The sequence below is a fragment of the Nyctibius grandis genome, chromosome 1 (genome assembly GCF_013368605.1).
Source record: "Nyctibius grandis isolate bNycGra1 chromosome 1, bNycGra1.pri, whole genome shotgun sequence".
Classification (NCBI taxonomy): Eukaryota; Metazoa; Chordata; class Aves; order Nyctibiiformes; family Nyctibiidae; genus Nyctibius; species Nyctibius grandis.
In genome coordinates this window covers 110,071,815-110,091,903 of record NC_090658.1, presented here as the reverse complement: position 1 = coordinate 110,091,903, position 20,089 = coordinate 110,071,815, and the positions used below count along the sequence as shown (strand labels likewise).

The following is a 20,089-nucleotide window of genomic DNA, read 5'->3' as shown; positions in this document are numbered from 1 at the left end:
ATCAGCTGTGTTCCTGTGCTTGTTTGTTCTGTAGTATTATGATCACTTCTTAGCTGTTAAATGTCTGATACATTGAGTTTGATATGAATGGTCTTTTTTCAAAATGTTTTCATCTGAATAAATCGTTGATCCATTCAAAGTTATAATCTCTAGTAGACAACATAAACCATGGCTGTGCACATCTCACTAAGGCTGAACTGATGTCAGATCCTTGTACTCATGCACCTGCTAAAATTGTCTTAATCCTTGCATGTTAACCTTCATTGAAATTGGAATCTTCATTAAAATCAGCCAGGTGGAATTTGTTTCTTTGGTTTGATCTTGAGTCTGAGTGACATAACTGAATTTTTTTAAAATTAATCAAGAGAAATGTACATGCTTGCTTGAACTGGCAAACTGTCAGAGACCTCTAAGTGTGCTCCAAATTATTAATCAAACTAAAAGGTTTTGAAAAAGCCAAGAAAGAGGTCCTGATATCTAGTCTCAAAAACTGTATAAATAGATTGCTTGTGTTTAAATACATCAGGAGAATTATTTCCTCCTTTCATAGCACATAATGTTTTGTCAGGGATCATACAGAGAAGCCAGAAGGAACATTATTAAATGAGGGAGCGAACAGGTGTATTCTCTCTTCCTCAAAAGGAAAATTAACGTTGAGTGTAGTGCCAAATCGGTGTTTTAGAATTGAAGATACAAAATAATTTTTGGCAGGCTTAGTCTTTGGTCACCCTCTGTGCCAATAGTTGATGCTGTCCTACAAAGCACAGCCCTGCAGGTTAGTGTTTAGAGCACTCTGTAGGGGATGCTGGTTTCTGCTCCCTGCTTTCCCTTTCTGGTGTATTGAGAACACTTGTTCTGAACTCAGCGTTATGAATCACAATTGTAAAGCTCAGTGCCACACTTCCAAACATTGCAGTGCTGTCATAACATCGAAGTCTCTCTTTATTTCATACTATTTTTTGTTAAAGAGGCAACAGTCCTTATCAGCTACAAAACTGAATCTAAAATGTAAAGCAAAGGTGTCAGAAATGGAGCGAGGGCTGCCTCTAGTAGCTAAAGCTTGGCATTCATGTGCAGGAAGAACTCTCAGCCATTCTGGTTACTTTCCCCTAAACTATTCCCACTGTTCGCTGTTCATCTGTCACAGTGGTTCCAGAGAGAAATGTGTGGACAGTTAGGAGATCCTTACTATATAGTTAAGAGAAAGTTACTAATACTGTATGTATACTGCTTGTTATTAGATTACTGTGGTTTCTTCTACCAGGAACCTCAATGTGGGAGTAATACAAATTTATTTTTTTTTCCCCAGTTTGGGTAAAATACGGCATTTCCCCTCCATGAGCAGAAAGTAGTGCACTAAGTCCATCACACCTGGGTTTGACCAGTATAATACTCAGCAATTGGAAGTCTGGCAGTTGGTATCAGTTCAGTGTGATGTTCCTGGCCCCTAATTCCATCAGGGGGTGCAGGACCCAGCCACATAGAAGACCATATTTCTGTCTGTGAGCATCCAAAACAGACTCCCTCCACTGTTGCATTACAGCTTATAAAGAGCATATGTCATGTGGTCTATCACGGAGATAAACACTAGTGTTTGTATAGTATTTTGAAAACGTGTCTGCTTTCATGAGTTGTTCATGGGATGCCAGTGGGAATGCCGAAAACTTTCCACATTTTTCTTGCCTCATTTTCTGAACTCTGTAGTTAACGTTTTCATGAAATACGGTTGCAGTGGTCTAGGCTGTTGTAGGTGAATGTATGTACTGACAGTGTGTATTTAAAACCATCCTTTACTTCTGCCATTCTTCTGAGTTTTAATTCTTTGACCTAGCTTTTGCAGTTAATTGCAAAATCCCAGTTAACCTCACTGAGTGGTGCAGCACAGAAGAACTACTTTAACATTTTGGACAAAATTGTGCGGAAGGGTAAGACCTAATGTTTTGTAATCTGCTTGTTCAGATTTAATCTCTGTGACTAAGGTATCAGTTGATCATTTTTTTTCTAGCTTTATTACTGCTTTTTACATTATAAGATAAAGCAGTAGCATATTTAATTAGTAAAAGGTCTCATACTTCCCATCCCACAGTTTCAGTAAGTTGTTTTCTTTTGATTATTGAATCATGTCTGTTGAAACAGATTAGTGAAGTTAAATGACAATTACATTCTATTCAGAAACTATTGATTACTATTAAATTATACTCTCTATGAAATGTGAAAGCTTTTAGGTTAGCAACATGTTTGTTTTTTCAATTTGCATGACATACTGAGGTTTAGAGTTTCTTTATTGTTTATTTTAAAAAAGCTATTACTATTGAAAAAATTTTTTTCTGGTAACCATGCTAAATGGAGATGTAATACTATCAGCTTTGAACAGAAGAAATCAGATTTATAACTGGTTGTTCAGTATTAAGTTTATTAAATTCATAGCATGAAATGTTTCATCAAATTTGCCCGTGAAATTGTTAATTATTGATCTTGCACTTGTGGAACGGCATTAATGAATATCATGGTGGGAATTAGGGCAGCTATTTGCACACAAACAGTTGACTTGTAATCAGTTCATCTAAAAAAAGTGTTGATGAGCATGAGCTAACTGTATTAACTGAGTTAACCAAAACTGTTACTTGGTTTGTTTTGTTTTCCAGTCATGGAAGACCAATATAACCCACGATTAATCAAAGATCTTCTACAGGATCTCAGTTCTACTCTCTGTATACTGATTAGGGGAGTAGGAAAATCTGTGCTGGTAGGGAACATCAATATTTGGATTTGCAGACTAGAAACTATCCTTCTGTGGCAACAACAACTAAAAAACCTTCAGATGAACAAGGTATATTATTAAATCATGCTAAAAAAGTAATTGGGGGAGGGAAAGTATGTTGAACATTGGTTTATGATTTGTAAGTGAACAAAGTTTCGAATACATCTTAAACAGTTTTACTTGTTTTCTTTGTTTTTAGAGAAGTAATATGAAATTAATGAAATTGGATCAACTTAATTTTCTAATGTTTTAATAGCTCTTTTCTAAGGAGGACTGCTACAGTGCCTGTACAACTGGTTTCTGGTAGAGATGTATAGATGGAATTGTTTTTCTCACCCAAATAAATTTCAAAATCTTTGTCAGATGGAAAAAATACCAATTTTTAATTCCAAAGTAAATGTTGTTACTAAAGAAATACAAATCTAAGAGGAATTTTAGAGGTGGATAAAGAAAACAGAAATAAAATATTCAAGTAGCAATTTTACAGCTTTATTCATTAGCACAGTTGCTTTTTGTAAAAAAAAAAAAAAAGATAATGACTTCAGCATCTGGACTCTGATCACGTGACTTTGTTCAAAGCATGTGGTATGCACTGCTCCAGGTTTTTATAGTGGAAACTTCTGATAAGCAGGCAATTTTTTTCAACGTGGCTGGGTTAGTCCTGGAGGAAGAAATGCTGTGAGATACTGCTCACAGTGAAGTCATACAACAGTTTCATCTTTTTGCTTTCAGCTATGAAATTTTGAAATTGTCCTTGCTGTGTGTGCTGAGTATCTGAATAGAACAGCTAATTTTGGAATAGAAAGGAGAAGTGGGGAACCCGATCTCAGCAGTTTTCATATGCCAAGCAACACAGCATAGACAGTTTTGAGACATTGCCGTTGCTGCGTTTGTTTCTTTCCAGTGTGCCACTTCAACCAATGTAAAACAGCTCAGATGGAAAAAACTGATGAGAAATCTTGCATCTGCAGTGCTCCCATATTCCTGAACAGAATGATAGTCCCAGAGATGTTTATAACAGATGACACTATGGAAAGTCTAGTCTACAAGTGAGATGAATGGTCGTGAAATAAACTGACATAAGCGAGAGCCTTCTAGAGTACAGCTGCTGTGCTGCCTGTGCCTTGCAACTGGGCAGCTCTGCTAGGTGGGGCCGGCAGCTGCCCACGTTCCCTCCCTGGCCAGCTGGGACACCGCCTCCAGCCCTGTTGGGCTTTGTGCCACCTGGCAGCATGGGCTTCAGATTCAGTCATGTAGGAGTTGTACTGTAGGCTACCCCGTTAAAGAGTGTATACACCTCTGCTGAACTTCCTGAAACTTTCTCACTGCTCTGATCTGTCACCCCCTGCAAAATTCCTCATTTATGTATGAGGGAAACTATCTCTAGACTTCAGAAACAAATCTATTCTCTTCTGCTTCTGACTTTCATAATGTTCTCATTCTGTATTTCTGCTTGTCAGCCCTATATTCAGTACTCTAGTTGTCTTAAGGCAAATTGACATGTGCTCTGTTTATTAATAAAAATTGAGAAACTAGTTATCCTACAAAATATAAATAATTGGTTCATACCTGTATTATAGTTAGGGTTTTAGCCCACTTTTGTCAAAGGTGGAATTGAATATATTGTAGTTTTCAAGACTGTATACTCTTGAATTATTTTCTGAGAATGGAAGTGTTTTAAAATTATTTGAAATTTAGGATATGTTTATTTTGACAGTAGGAAAGCTGTAAGTTATAAAGCTACAGCCTGTAGCCCCTTCTGTACCTGTAGTCATTTAAGTTTTTAACAACAGCAGTTAGAGAATAAAAGTAGCCAAGTAATCAAAGTATCACAGAATTAACCATAGATATTACTCAATGGTTTTGTACAAACTAAGACCTGAGATACCTCGAAAGTAAAAATCTTATTTGTACCTTATACTATCAAGTTTTTGTAGTTAAAAATCTTAAACTTTTATTTCCAGCAAGTCAACAGTGGTCTTACGCTTAGTGATCTCCCTCTGCATATGCTGAATAACATCTTGTACAGATTCTCTGATGGCTGGGACATTATTACGCTGGGTCAAGTGACCCCAACTTTGTACATGCTCAGTGAAGACAGACAGTTGTGGAAAAAACTCTGCCAGTACCATTTTGCGGAAAAGCAGGTAATATACTCTGTCATTTGTGTAAATGTGGCCCTTATCTTTGCAATATGGTATACTAATAATGAAGTGTGAACTCGCCCTTTTTGAGATAATGTGACAGCATGAAGTAATAATGAAAATGTTCTCTTTTTTTGGTCTTGGTTCATACCAAAATTTGTATTCAGTATGCCTGTGAGTTTAGGATAACTATCAGGCTGTTTCCTTGCATTACTTTAAAAAAATGTCTACTGTAAGGTGACATTTTACTACACAATTCCCAACAAATGTGGTAGAGGATACTTCTAAGGTGTTTCTAATTGTAGTACCTAAAGTAGAATTTGTTTTACTTATCGAGGTAGGCAGACAGATTGCTCAGACTTTTAGACTACATGAACAGTCTGGTGAAGCCAAAATTAGATTTGCAAAAAAAAAAAGAAAAACACAAATATTTGAGATTTGAAATTAAGAACAAAAAGAGAAATGGTACTTTTCTGTCACTTCCTCATAAAAAGCATTAAAGTAATGTAGGAATGCCTCCAGAACTGTCTTCGTTTTCTGACACTAATACATGCTGGGACAAAATCAGACTAGGTGAAAATAAAGGTATGAAAATAGAAGTTACCACATCAGAGCTGGAGGAAGAACTTTAAAAACCTAGTGCATGCCAGACTGAAGAATATGAAAATACTCATTCTTAAATCTGATAGGTTGAAGTGGTACCATTTGGTTGATGACTACCAGATTAACTATTGTTATAACAGGAAAGGTAGAAGAGAAGATAATTAACTCATATGCAGTTGACCCAAATAAGAATTTTGGTGAGATGAAAAGCTTTAGAGTGAACTTCATGGAGAATATAGACAGACAAAGGCAAACCGAAAAACCCTCCTTCAGAGGCAACTCTGAAGAATGCACGGTGAAGTTATGAGGATAAGAAGTTTAAGCTTAATGTAACAATTGAATGGATTTTGAGGGTAGATGAGGTAAGCTCTACGGAACAGTGACAAAACTGGTTGGAGTAGAAGCTGTTACACTAAGGTAAAGCTGGGAAGAAAATCTCTTAAACATTTTAGTAGAATTAGCTAGCCCTGTGCTTTATAAAGGACACTTCTACACCGTGTTTCTAATGCATTCCTGAATGTTCACATTCGATTTCTTATCAGGTTGTTAATGATACAAATCTAATGATTTTATTTATTTTCCAATATCAAATTCTGCTTTTACTACCTTAATAAGCTACAGAGTCATGTGAGGTTGTTTCTCCTGTCCTCTGCAGTATATTTGTTGAACCATTGAAACAACCACAAAAACATACTTGATATCTGAAGAGCACTTTTGGACAAAATGAGAACTCTACACAGGGAAGATATTATGAAATGATGTGAAGTGTAGCTGAAATCACAAAGGCAGTGCTATTCTCCCCATCTAGAACTTGTATTCTGAATGAAGAAAGCTCTTAATGTATTAGTATTAATCCACACTGAGTGGAACAGGAAGCCTTTTACAAATAAATACTAATAAAACTTGGCTGTATGTTAAGCTGGGGAGAAATAGCCATTGTGCATCAGCTAATCTTTACATGCAGATTATGTCCTGAAGAAGTACATGAATCACTGATTATTGCTATCCTTCTAGAAAGATAAGTAATTGTGAAAAATAGTCATGTAAATACTTTTAAAATAAAAGAAAAAGCATTATTTAAACCCATAGTTGCTGTCTTAACAGAAAACCACTACTTGTAATGCACAATCACTTTTTTAATCTCATTCCTGAGTGTTTTTTTTAAAGTATAAAATTAATTACTTATGGCTCTAAATATTGTTTTTGTTAATGGTTATTGGCTATAATTAGAATCATTTCAAGACAGTGGAGTTAGATCAGCTGTGTATGGCCTACTTTTTCTTGACAAATATGCAGTCTCCTATTTTTAGTGTTCTACCTTCCATTTTTTTGTGGCTAGATCTTTCTCACTGCTTTTCAGAGATGTATGATGTTAGATTATTGACTTCAAAGAATTCCAGTTACAAAACTTCAGTTTAACTACCCCCCTTCCCACCCCACCCCAGTCCTTTACTTGATTCAACCAGTTCTTTAACAATTTTAAAGCAAGATATTAATTTTATGTCCAGTTTTGTAGGCATTTGATTCTATCAGAGAAAGGTCACATTGATTGGAAGCTGATGTACTTTGCACTTCAGAAATACTACCCAATAAAGGAACAGTATGGGGACACCTTGCATTTCTGTCGACACTGTAGTATTCTGTTTTGGAAGGTAAGAGCTTTGAAACAGATAATCAGAAATAAGTTCAAACAGCTACTGGTGATCATCTGAAAGGAAAAATATTAAGATCATCTTGTCAGCTTTCTCATGTGAAATGTGATTGAACAACTAACATCTAACTTTTAAATCATATATAAAATCAGTCTTAAATTCTGAAGTTTTTCTTTATCTAGCATCCTTATCTCTTGATATCTGATAACCCCAATACTTAGAATTGCAAGGAAAAGTGCTATGTGGAAAGAGTTGCACTCTGTCTTGTATCTCTTCAGTCTCAGGCAAAGTTGTTAGGAACTTGTATGAAGTTAGCCATTGTATGACGTCCATTTTGTAATGATGGCATGGCAATCAATAAGTCTCTAATGAGAACTTACTACTATAGTATTCCTTCCACATTGGTGTAAAATTGTGCTTTTAGTCTTGCTTCTGTCCCTTGTGAATCTTGGAGTGTTTGAAACTTCATTCAAAATGCATTTTATGTTGATTCTGATGTTTGCTATGAAGCCTATTCTGTCCTACAGGATAATTTTAATTTCTGTAGGGCATTTTCTTGTTTAACTCGTTTGTGAACACATAGTCCTGCTTTTACTTTGTGTTGCACCATAATCTAGCCTTCTAGCTAGAGAGACTTCTTTAATTTTTCAGCTCAAAGATCAGATATGGGTAGTGCTAAGTAGACAGCAAAAAGCATGAAATGCTTGAGAAATCTTGGAAAATACTTGTTCTGATTCACAGAAATGAGTTGCTCTTGTGTTGTCTTTCTGTAATATTAAGAGGAGTTGCATGTCAGTGTGAGGCTTTTTTATTTCCCATAGAAAAAACTAGGCTGTTCAACAGGAAAAGCTAGCTTTCATAAAGTAGCATGTTACTGAATGATGTTATCTTAAAGCTGAGTATCCTTGGTATCACAGGAGCCCTTTCAGGTACTAATATGTTTTGCTAAATTAATAGTAGGAAAGCAGGTAGTCAGAATTGGCTTCTGCTGTGAAAAGCCTGGGCATTTGCTGAAGAACCTGTGTCAAGAATGACATTACAGTGGAATTAGTCTTTATAGTGTTGCTCAGTAGTAGGGTAAAGTTTTCTCTTTGAAAGTGGAAATTTTTAAGGTAAGCACACAGTATGCACACAGATGGGCATTTTTGGTATCAGATTTCTTTGGATTCCTGGGCTTTGTGTAAAGTGTTGATGCTTTCTACAGTAAATTTCTCTCATTCTGATCTTGGTATAATTGAAAGTATAGCACTTTAATATTAGGAATGACTAAAATGTGTTTGGAATTAAATGTTTAACATCAGTGATTGTGTGACAGTAAGAGGCAGTGAACCTGTGCAGGCAGATGTCTTCTTACCTTGACTACTCCAGTCTACTACTGGAATAATAGCACCCATTTTGTGGTTTTACATTTTCAGTGAAACACAGCACAGTAAGTTGTAAAGGTACTTTGTTTGGCTTGATGAGCAGTACCTCCTAGATCACCATTCCAGTGCTGACTGCCTCATTCTGGAGATTTGGGCAGGGCTTAAAATGAGGGTGTGATATAGATTAATTGCATGCTTCTGCGCTAAAATTCTGTAGCAGGTGTTTGGGACTGGCTGTTTTAACAAGAGCACAGTTAGCAGGTTGAGGAAAGTTATTATCCCTTTTCACTTGGCACTCATCTGGAATCCTGCATCCAGCTGGGATGCAGTATGAAAAAGATACTGATAAACTGGATGGAGTTCAGGTGAGGGCCAAATAATCAGGGAGGCCTGAGGACTTGCCCTGTGAGGAGAGGCTGGAGCAGACTGCTTCAGAGGAACCTAAGAGCCTGCCATGAGGACAGCCAAGCAAGGGAACGCTTTGACCATAGAGGTTGTGCAGTTTCCATCCTTTGTTTTCAAGACCTGACTGGATAAAGCTCAGAGCCAGGCTGCTCTGAGCAACCTCTGAGTCTGATCTGATAGCTTACCCTGCTTTGAGCACAAGGATGAACTAGAGACCTCCTGAGGTGCCTTCCAACCTGATTATTCTACAAGCTTTCATTACAGTTTTCCTTCTCTAGGTCTTGGAATCTAAGCCTTGTCCCTGTCTTAAAGTAACTGATCAGGCTGAAATAGATTGTTAAACAAATTGATTTCTGTACAACTGGCATCCTTATTGGCAGGGACACTAAGAGGTTAATCACTGGTCTGGAAAACAGCCCCTCTGTTTACAGGGCAATGTGGGTACAGTAGTGCTAGTCACTGAGTTATACAGGGGGGAAAAATAGTTCTGCTTTTTCAGGCACTTGGATCTATATAATTTCCCCAGCTTTCTAAAGAGAGGTGAGAAATCCAGGGGAACAGGGGGTACTTTGTTAATTCTAGAAAAATTCTGGGCTAGGTAAAAATATTTCTTAATCAGAAAGAACTTTTATCAGGCTTTGACAATTCATTTAAGCTTCAGTATCATACTTGATTGGACAGATTATTAAATTAAATATGTATATGAGTGGTTGACATATAATTGTATCCATAATGTACAGATTTTCGTTCTCAACTGAAGTTTTTAATCTGCCAAATTCCATTGGGCATACAGAGAAAAAAAAAAAACAACTTTAAAAGAGAAATCAGTTACTTTACAGAGGAAAAGTAGCAAGGGTTTGAATCTTGAAACAAATGGAAGCACTGGATTCTTCAAATAGTTAATAATATGCAAAAAATTAGTTTCTTCTTTTAATGGTACACTTCCAAAATTGGGCAGCTTTTGCTTTCGAGGGCATCCAGAAGAACTTTAGGCAATGAGCTGCACACTTCTTGGTATTGCACCTTTGGGGTTTTTTTCTCCGCTTATTCAAGAACAAAGCAAAACATTGGAATAGTTGCAGAGGAAAAAGTGCTTAAGTGATCAGGGCATAAAGAAGACCAGCAGAAGTTAATTTCTTTTAACTTAGCTGTGTTAAAGCTAGTAAGGAATGTGACAGCTCTCCATAAACTTTTCTCAGAGGCAGAGAAGAGATGAATAACTGTGAGACTACTTAGGGAAATTATTTAAGCTAAGGGACAGCCTTGACACAAATAAGTTATAGGAACTAGTTGTGGGTAAACTTACACTGAGAGTGAGCAGCAAGGTTCTGAAGTAGCCTCAAAGCACAGGCCTAGCTAGTGATGAAAATTCTGCTCATCAGTTTATGAAGTTGATGAGGGCTACACACAGGAAATTCTCAGTCCTGCGTTTTGTGTCCTTTTAAAGAAGGCCTTGCAAAAGAAGGGCCTGATGGCTACTGAATTGAATTAGCAAACCTGTTCAAGTAGGGAAATGACGTCTCCCTTTTCAGTATGCTATAATAATCTTGGTGTTACTTTTAAGAAGTCTTTAAGAGCGTAAAACTAATGGCAAACTAATTATTGACTGATGCCTCTGAATGCTTTTTACGCATACTATTCCTTCTGTTCCACTAGGCAACATTGCAATCATGGGCAATTCTTTTAATTTCTTAGCTAACTCAGTAGCACATTTCAGTTATCCCTGAGGTGGCCATAGAAGTTGAAATACCTTTTCTTTCAGTATCCATATATATTTTATGTAAAATAGTGTAATTGTTTTGCATAAGTGATATGCTTCACACTTGGTTTTAGTCTTTTTGGGGCTTGTGCTGGTTCTGGTGTTCCAGCTGCTTGTGATTTGCCACAAGAATAAAGACACTTTTTCTAAATGGCACATGAACCTTAGCTTCAATAAACCTTAACTCTGCTTCTTTTACTTTACGGCTGTCCTTCCTGCTTCCTTCTTCATGATCTCAAAGGACTACCACCTTGCTTTGTTACTAAAGGTATTTCCTCTGTGTCTCATCTGTTCCCATTGCTGACTGTTCTGTAATGTCAAAGTGTGTTCATTTCTAAGGGTTTGATACTCTTTGTTTTGATTTTGTTTCCCCACATCAATTGAGCTGCAGGAATACTTTGTTTCTTGTTTCCCTATTAGATAAGGTATTGGTGACTTTCCATCTCAGTTTTTAATCAGACTTGGTTTTTATTATTGCCACATTCCCTGTTAATGCCATCTAAACTAGGGACCATAATTCAACTTCTGATGAACATAGATGCATGGTGCTAGTGAGACTGGCAAGATTCACTAAGAAATAAGTTTCTCTGCACTCAATGTTAGAAACTGTTTCTGCACTCCCTGATGTATTTAATTCAGTACTTAAATCTGAACACAATAACATGAATCTCAGACAGCTTTATTTAATGCAAAGGTACTAAAATTGATTTTACTTCACTTGGAATGCTGTAGACACACATACTTTTACAAAAGAGTCTCTCTGAAAAGAAATTTCCAAAACATGCTGCACATGACTTGGGAGACTGGGGGGAGGCAATTATAATGTTGTTTTCTGAACCAAGAAATGGTGGAAACAATTATACAGAAAAGGACTGTAGCTCCAAAGTTGTTATGGGAGCTTCTTAATTTCCGGTTATGATAACATTTGAGGAGGAAAACATACATTTGCCAGTAAACACTCCTCCTGGTGAATTCTCTTGTTAATTTAAAAGAATTCTGTTTTAGCTTTAAGTAGGTACATTGAAAATCAGTATGATTTGAACACTATTTATTAAACGTAATTTCAAGGGAAATATACTTTACTTGGAAGGAAGAATACTCATAATTACAGGAAAGTTTTGATCCTTCTTTTCAGTCCTCAACACTTTTTTCACTGTAAAATTGCTGTTTCTGTTGTTTTTAATAATTAAAAACCACAAGAACTGATCTTACTGAGATTTTTATTGGACCTGTAATTCCTGACTGAGCAGAGCTTTCAAAAGTGTTTTTATGATGATGTGTGGAGCAAAGCAGATAGCATGTTACAAAGTCTGTCTAAAATATTTAAGAGTGTAAATAAGCACTAAAAGAGGATAAACGCTAACTTCTTTCCCAGAATCCTAATTCTGATGGTGTTTTTTCCTGGAAACTAGGAAAGCGATGACATGACACTGACATGGCGCTGGGTAGAGAAGGTGATAGTTCGTTAGCAACTACCTTTGAGAGCGTTTTCTGCTGTGGTGTATGTGTTCCTTGCAAATGTCTTCTCAAGATGAAGGTGTTAGGTTTAACACTTCTGGTCTTAGTCTTTTTGTTCTCATCTGCAACTTTCCCAAATAGGCAGTTCTACCTGGGGTCTAATCCACTTGTCTGTTCTATTTATTTTTTTTTTTTTGCTTGCTTGCTTGTTTCTCCCAGTAACAACTGGTTCTTGGGTGATATTAAAGCAATTATGAAAAAGTGGGAGTATGAGGAGGTGACACCATGTGATGTTTTCATGTAGTCATCTATAGACTTAATGGACAAACACAGATAATGTATCTATAGAATAACAATTTTCATTGGAAAAGCTGAGTAGTATTTAGAATGTGTTTCACCTAGTGCACTTTGGTGTTGCACAGACTTTGGAAGGGAACGTGGCATCTCTGACAGCACTTGCCTTATTTAAGTTTCCAAGTGAGAAGAAAACCTCACTTAGAGGTTCTTTCCTTCTATTAACTGAACTGCATGTAACTTCATTTTGTATGGAAACAAAAGTAATGAAGACTGCAGTGGTCTGTGATCTACTTACCATGTATTTACTCTAGTTTTCTTGCCCCACATGGTGAATTCATCAACACTGGTGGAAAAGGGAGAGAAGCTCCTTAAGACATGGGGAGGAGAGTTTCTGAGCTTTACAACATTATTGATCAACGTGTTTAACCTCTCCATTGAACTGTCTGGGACCTTCTTCTCATCACACTTCTAGCATTTCCTTCCTTTAGAGGGTTCTCATAAGGTGCAAAAATGAACTTTTCATTTGAAGAGGAATTTGAATCTTGAACTCAGCACAATTGTCTGATTATTTTAAGTTTCTGTAATATTAAAGAAAGCACTGCAGGCTTAGTGAATTTGGAATGACAAAGCCTTTCCATCCTGTCTGTCTTCTATATTCCTAACTTGGCTGGGTGCTAACTTCTGTTTTAAGGCAATGCTTGCAGGTGGGGAAAAGGCAGGAGTGAAAGAGGAGAAAAATATGTTGGGGGGGAAAGGAAAGGGAAGGAAGGTAGAAAAACCTTTATGACTGGGACTTCAAACATGCTGTTCAAGATTTTTTGGGGAAGTGTCTGCTGCCCTTCACTTTGAAAGCAAGGAGCTCATTTTCGCCCCTGAAGTGTAGTAGTTGATTTTGGATTTTTATTAAACAGATAATTTAGGTTCAGCAAAGCAGTTCCTTTTTTTTTTTTTTAATTATCCATTATTTTTTTATAAGGGTAAGCAATATGAAACTTTTTTCAAGAGCTCTGATTCAGGTTCTAGTTTTGGTAGGAGGAGAAGGGTTGGTTTTTTTTTTTTCTGAAATCTGAAGCTACCGTGCACTACCACAGCCAAACTGGAAAGGCCTATTTTCTTAACAACTTACTCTAAAACAGTTAAAGAAAAATATGGTGAATTCTTAAAAAGAGCAAGTTCCTATCAGTTTGTTTACAGTGGAAGTAGTTGCATGTGCCTGTATGTGAATTTTTGCATTTTTTTTTAATTGGGGGTGGAGGGAGATTATGGGTATGGAAAGAGAACTTACTTTTTATTTTTTTCCCACCTTCATTTTGCAGGATACAGGACACCCCTGCACAGCCAGTGATCCAAACACCTGTCTCATGCCAGTATCTCCTCAGCATTTCATTGATCTCTTCAAATTTTGAGATGTTCAGTAGCTGTTCTCCTGTGTTTGTGGCCATTTTTGTGAAGAGTCAGGCAGGATACGTTATGCTTTTTGTGCAATATATTTAAGTGTAATGTTTTGTTCTTGTTTAAAAAAAAAAAAAAGATATGGGGGAAGATTATCAGACAGGTTGATTTGGTGTATTGGTTTTGTGCAGACAAGAGCTGAGGAGAAACATTAAGAACATTTCTTTATCGGGAAATCTGCAGTGGACTTCTTTTCAAGTCCAAGAAAGACCATTTTAATCTCAACTTTAATTCCACTATTTTGACGCCTTAATAATTGGTTAATTATGTGGGGGAGTTTTGAAAATTTTGTGGAAGAGTTAAACTACTCTTACAGGGACCAAAGGAGGGTTGTTTTTTTTTGTTAATCCTTCTTTCTTTAAACCACTGTTTTCAAAACACCGCCATATAATTTGCACTATTATAAAGAATAGGCAAATATTTTCTTGGACTCTTAATACATCAGTTACCAAGGTGGCATTAATCACTGTGAGGTAGTGAATAAAATAGAGCTGGGGTTATATCTGTCATTGAAGCTATGAATGAAGGAAATTGACCAATCTTTGTACATACATGCATTATGCAAAAATATTTATTTTTCTTAAGGACTTTATTAAACATATAACCTATCTCAGCACATCCTGCATAACTCAAGAGACAGATCTGGGGCTACTGGAAAGCGATTTTTTTGATGGTAGCTACAGCCATCATTTATACAGTCTATGGTATGTCTACAAATGCAACTGCATTAATTCATCTTCTAAGAAGAAGACATTGAAATTTTAATGAGAATGGAGTTGCTTATTTCTAGCCTGGTACAGTGGCAGGACACTATGCTACCAACAGAGGTTCTACCCTGACAAGTCTTTACAACCTATGGGAAACACAGAAGTCAGTCTGAGCTGAAGCACCTTCTGCCAAGTTAATCAGGTGATAAAATCTCCAGGAAGTTGTTTTCTTCTATTGTGTAGAACAAAATTAATTGCTTGGCTTAGGCAGGTAAAGGAAAAATTAGGGAAGTTATGGGTTTGTCAATGAAATTTAATAATATGTAATGTACAGAAAAAATAAATCATGTACTATATTCTGCATTTGCTTGTTCTGAATCTAGTTTTGTACAGTGTAATAAATCATGGTTTTACCTATTATTCCTAAAATCTCTTGTGCATAGATATGAATCCATTTGAATTTTATAAGATCTTTTTGTAACCTGTTCCTTGTAGTAATTGGTAATGGAATGAGATGCATTAGAAGCAGTCCAGGTGACATTACTTTTCACTAACTAGTTGCATTAGCACTTTTTTAAATGGGATAGCTGGACTGTTAAAATCTTGTGATAAACTCTGCACAAGAGAATATTTATTTCCTTAGGAGACAGTTTTATTCCCTTTAACTTAAATTTCAGTGATATACCAACCTTCTCCCTTGAATTTGCTGATAGGTGGAATTTTCAATACACTGGGTTTTTTCATTCTCTCAGTTAAGGTGTCTGCTGTGGCTATGGTGATGATCAGGTGTGGAGGCAGTGACATCCATTTGTATTTCTGTTCATTCACAATGGTGCTGCAAGCCTCGCTTTCCTAGCCCAAGCACTGCTTTAGCCAGTGGATTTGTTAAGGAACCAGCAGCTCTTCCTTACCAATGACTTGCATCCCATTTATTTAACTAATGTAAGGGGTGCAGACTTGCTTTCCTGTCTACATGACCCTATGTAACCTTGACAGTGGTTGGTGATGGCTGGCATCCATTAACCACTCCTTTTAACATGGTTACAGTTTTGCTACCCTTCATGAAACTTCCTGTAACTATCTCTGTGGATGCTACCTGCTTTCTTTGAGAGCTTTAAAGAAAGGTTCTGAAGTCAGCATATCATAGAATGGTTTGGGTTGGAAGAGACCTTAAAGATCACCTAGTTCCAACCCTCCTGCCACAGGCAGGGACACCTTTCCACTAGACGAGGTTGCTCAAAGCTCCATCCAACCTGGCCTTGAACACTGCCAGAGAGGGGGCATCCACAGCTTCTCTGGACAACCTGGTCCAGTGTTTCACCACCCTCATGGTCAAGAATGTCTTCCTCATATCTAATGTAAATCTACCCTCTTTCAGCTTAAAACTATTGCCCCTCATCCTGTCACTACATGCCCTTGTAAAAAATGGTTTGATACTGTGCTGGGCTAGCTCTTCACCCATCATGCTGACTTCACCTTCAGGATAATGATCTTGTTAATAAATACCTCACCTGTAGTAAAGAACATGTTCTGACAACCTGAATTAATCTCATTGCCTTTTATAGCAGCACTTACCCTTGTAACCTAAAGTGTTGTAACCCCTGAGAAGGGTTATGTCATAAACCTCCACTCTTGGCCTCCTGCGTGCTGGCTGTCATACGCAGAGTTGCATTAGCTTCAGTCTTACATATGAGTGCATTTCTGAGCCAATAATCATTAAAGACATATACTTGTAAAGAAAGGAGGCAATAAATAAGAGGCAAAATCTATTAATTTTGCATTTATGCTATTGTTCTCAACCTCAAAGTCTTGTCATATATATATACACACATATATATGTAAATATGTGTACATATATATATATGTATATATACATATATATGTATACATACATATAGAAAGAGCGTACCTATTTCTTAAGCCGCATGGCTTGAAAGTCAGACAATTGCACCAGAAGCTGATTTCATCAAAAAGGTCACAAAATCACTCACCAATACTTCAGCACCTGATACTTGGAAGTTCTGTAACCCAAATGTAACAAACCAAGTACATCGTAGCTTCTCACAGAAGACATGGGGAAAGCTCAGTGCCCAAGAAGTCACTCTGCAACGGCTAGAAACAGGACACTTAAGTCAAGCAGCATACTACAAACGGCCTCAGGTGCTTAACTTTTGACCAGAGACAGAGAAAGACTTATCTCCAAAGGCAACCATATGAATCTTCTTCTGGAAGTTTGTCACCTGCACTCTTCTTTGAAAGGCTGAGGAGAGCACACCGCTTTCAAAGTCCATGAGAGGTCCCATTTCACCCCAAATCTTCACAGTTAGAACCTTCATTCCAGGGACTCACTGTCCCGAAAGCTACATTTGACATTGTGTTGTGTCCCATGTCACATTCACCCTCCTCTCCCCCATGCTGTGGCAGGCATGGATGGAGTTGCAGAGTCAGCCAGTCAGTTCAAGTTGCTGATCCAACCAAATGAGTTATTGCTAGGGATAATTTTCACAGAACCATTCTTCCTCAGTCTTTGCAGCTGAACCTACTCCACTCCCCTATAATAATTAATTTTCTCTAGCCCTCAGTCAGTATTTAATCATGGAGATAGATGTTCAGGTACTCACCTAAGAAAAAGAAAGGGTGAAAGCATCACAGCCAAACGTGGGCAGCAGCTGCCTGGCTGTGCGGCATGGCACGACCAAGCGTACATACCGCAGCATGTACAGTCTCAAAGAGACAGTTGGACCAGAAACATAATTCCCAGCTCCTGCAAAGTTCATGTCACCCAAGGACATGACAGGTAAGAGAATTCAGGAATCTGGTAAGAGAGCAGAGAAGGGGAGGAGGCTGAAAGTAACAGCATTTGAAGAAGCAGCATGCTGGATGGAGCTGTTTAGTTCAGCTAAAACTTCAATAGTTTAATCCCACCACCACTTAAGTTCTTGCTGCAAGCTGACCATATGCCTTCTACTGATCCTACATTTAAAGGTACAGTCTTTTACCACCTGCACTCACCTTTGACATTTTTGATCAATTAAGTCTAATGAATAGGCATAGTAGTATGGAACAGAACTGGAGAAGTGCTTGCTGTGAGTTACAGGGCACCAAAGTTAAAGGCATCCAAAAACCTTCATTTTGTACCTGTGCCCATAGGACATTCTTTCTAATTGCTCATCACAGCCAAAAATCCTGTTCTTGAATAGGATAACAAAGAAGAAACACTCGGCAAGAGGACTAGCTGTGTGTTAGTGCTGATGCTCTTAACACTAAATCCCTAGCCTAATAGTAAATATTAATACTAACCCAGCTAGGAACATTCTCAGATGTTCTGGACTTCTTCCTTCTCTTTATACTGTGCTTCATTCCTCGATGCCAGAATATCTGCTCCTTCACTTGTCTTGAAAACCTTCCCCCTCTCCCCAGTGCAGCCAGTTCTCACCACACAGGTCAGGAGCTCAGATCTTCCACTGTGGCTTAAACTGCCAACAGGCCATCCACGCTGGCCACAACCGTTAGGTTCAACGCACACATGCTCTCTTGCAGGCAGCAGCGTAACAGCCACACTATGCAGACCGGCTAACGTGCTTCAGGAGACGTGTGAGTTTATAAAACGAAAAAAAGAGTTAGTATATATTTCATTAAGTCTCCAGTTTTCAAAATAACCCTATGTGCAGCATTAGTGTATCTGTAGTACGACTTCTGGGAATCTTGTGCTCCATCCTATCAAACAATAGTTTACTTCCTAATGGGAAATGATGCTTGACTTGTTTTCCTTTGTTTGTCCTGTCAAATGTTGGTTGCCAAGTTTCTGTCCAAATGTTCAAACGATAAACTGTTTACAGGCATTAAACTGAAGGCAAGTCTGCCTGAGAGGGGGTGTCCGTCATGACAGGAACAGCAAGGATTAGGTCTTTATGTAATCAGAGAGGATATCTTTGCATATGTGACCCAAAAAAAAAACCCGAACAGGGGACAAGTACAAAAATAAAACAAAGCAAAGAATAATTAATATTCATTATCTTGCACATAAGAAAGCTTTAGCAGCAAGAAAATAATAATATACCAAGTACAGTACTTGGACTCTGAATACATGAGTCTCCCTTCCGTTCTCCAGCACAAACACATGCACCACAGTACTTTCTCTGTCTCTCCAACATCAGCAGCATAATCTTGTGGAGAATCGCAAGACTCCTGGACAAAGATGGTCAAGACAACAGCATTTGGGGGTTTCAAGGAAAGAGGTACAAGATAAGAAAGGCCAGAAGGCATTGCTAACTTCAAGGAATGGTTCTGTATCAAATCTGAGCTGTTTGGCTGTACAACTTGAAATAATTAAAACCAGCCAATTCTCTGAAAAAATATTTAAACCCAACTGTTCAGTTAGTCTTGTCAGTAGAAGGGGTTAGAGCAACTAGAAAGCAAAATATCACGTGATTATTTTCAGTAGTGGACAAATTAGTCTTACAAAATACAGCTGTGCGTTTTTCTCTGCAGAGAGTAACGCTTTTTCTTTTCCAAGAGTAAAGTCAGAGTTCAAAATGTGTTATTAAGCTTTCACTAGTGTTATTTGGATCTCAAGAGCACAAAAATCTAAGTGCCAGACAAGCTTTTACCAGATCATTATGGACTTGAAAAGAATATAGTGGCTTTCTTGCATCTTTTGGCAAATACTAAACACAGAATAGGAAAATTTTCTTTTCAGATACAGAGCAGGTATTTCTTCATCAGTACCTGTGATAAGAATTGGTAAATATCATATGAAAAACCATCTTCTCCTTACATTTTGTTTACTATTATATATTCCATTTAATTTCCTATTATTTACATCCCTATTTTCTGATTGTTTTCCTACTCTTTATTACTTTGTAACTATAGAAGAAGCATTTTCTTCTGCTATTATACTGGTTGCACTTACAATAAATGCAACTCTCTCCTTTCAATCTCCAAACTGGATTCTTTGCCTACCTGTCCAATTCCCTCTCTTGTATGGTACAAAGCAGTCACACTACAAGAAATTTTTGAGAGACAGACATCTAATGATATACACCTTTTCAAACTATCACCAGTGACTAAGCCTTTTGGGAAATTATTCTTCTTCATGGTGCTGGTTTCATTTCCCAGATGATACATCAGAAACCAACTAGCAGGCACTCGGGGGAAAAAGAAAACATCAGTAAGAACAGTTTAGATATGCAAGAAACAGCTACGTAACACGTACATTCATGTTCTTTTCAGACTGTACAGAGACATGACTACAGTTTTGTCATCTGACATCCATATACATTACCAAGCGTTTCAAAAAGTTGTGGAAATTGAGACAGATGCCAGGCCGAATTCACTCGGGCTGTGGGAACAATGCTCAAAATTTGGCAGGGTCCTTGTCTACCCAGGGTGTGGAAATGCAGGTCACTCCACTCCCCTTCACCTGTCCAGACATGCACCTGACCCACCTGGGTATAGTCAGAGGCATCTCGATACAGGTTTTTTTCC

At 37.6% G+C, this 20,089-nt stretch overlaps 1 protein-coding gene across 3 annotated transcripts in view; it reads left to right on the top strand.

The window, feature by feature from the left end:
• Positions 1–14,929, top strand: part of FBXO25 (F-box protein 25) — a 36,079-nt gene extending 21,150 nt beyond the window's left edge. For 2 of the 3 annotated variants that reach the window (XM_068404281.1, XM_068404289.1), the window contains exons 6-11: positions 1,832–1,925; positions 2,646–2,830; positions 4,726–4,908; positions 7,017–7,160; positions 10,930–10,956; positions 13,760–14,929. In XM_068404281.1, coding sequence (XP_068260382.1) covers positions 1,832–1,925; positions 2,646–2,830; positions 4,726–4,908; positions 7,017–7,160; positions 10,930–10,956; positions 13,760–13,849 — 723 coding nt within the window. In that variant the 3' untranslated portion in view covers positions 13,850–14,929. The remainder of the gene's footprint in view (positions 1–1,831; positions 1,926–2,645; positions 2,831–4,725; positions 4,909–7,016; positions 7,161–10,929; positions 10,957–13,759) is intronic. The other variant, XM_068404299.1, reaches the window with a different exon arrangement.
• The last annotated feature ends 5,160 nt before the right edge of the window (positions 14,930–20,089 follow it).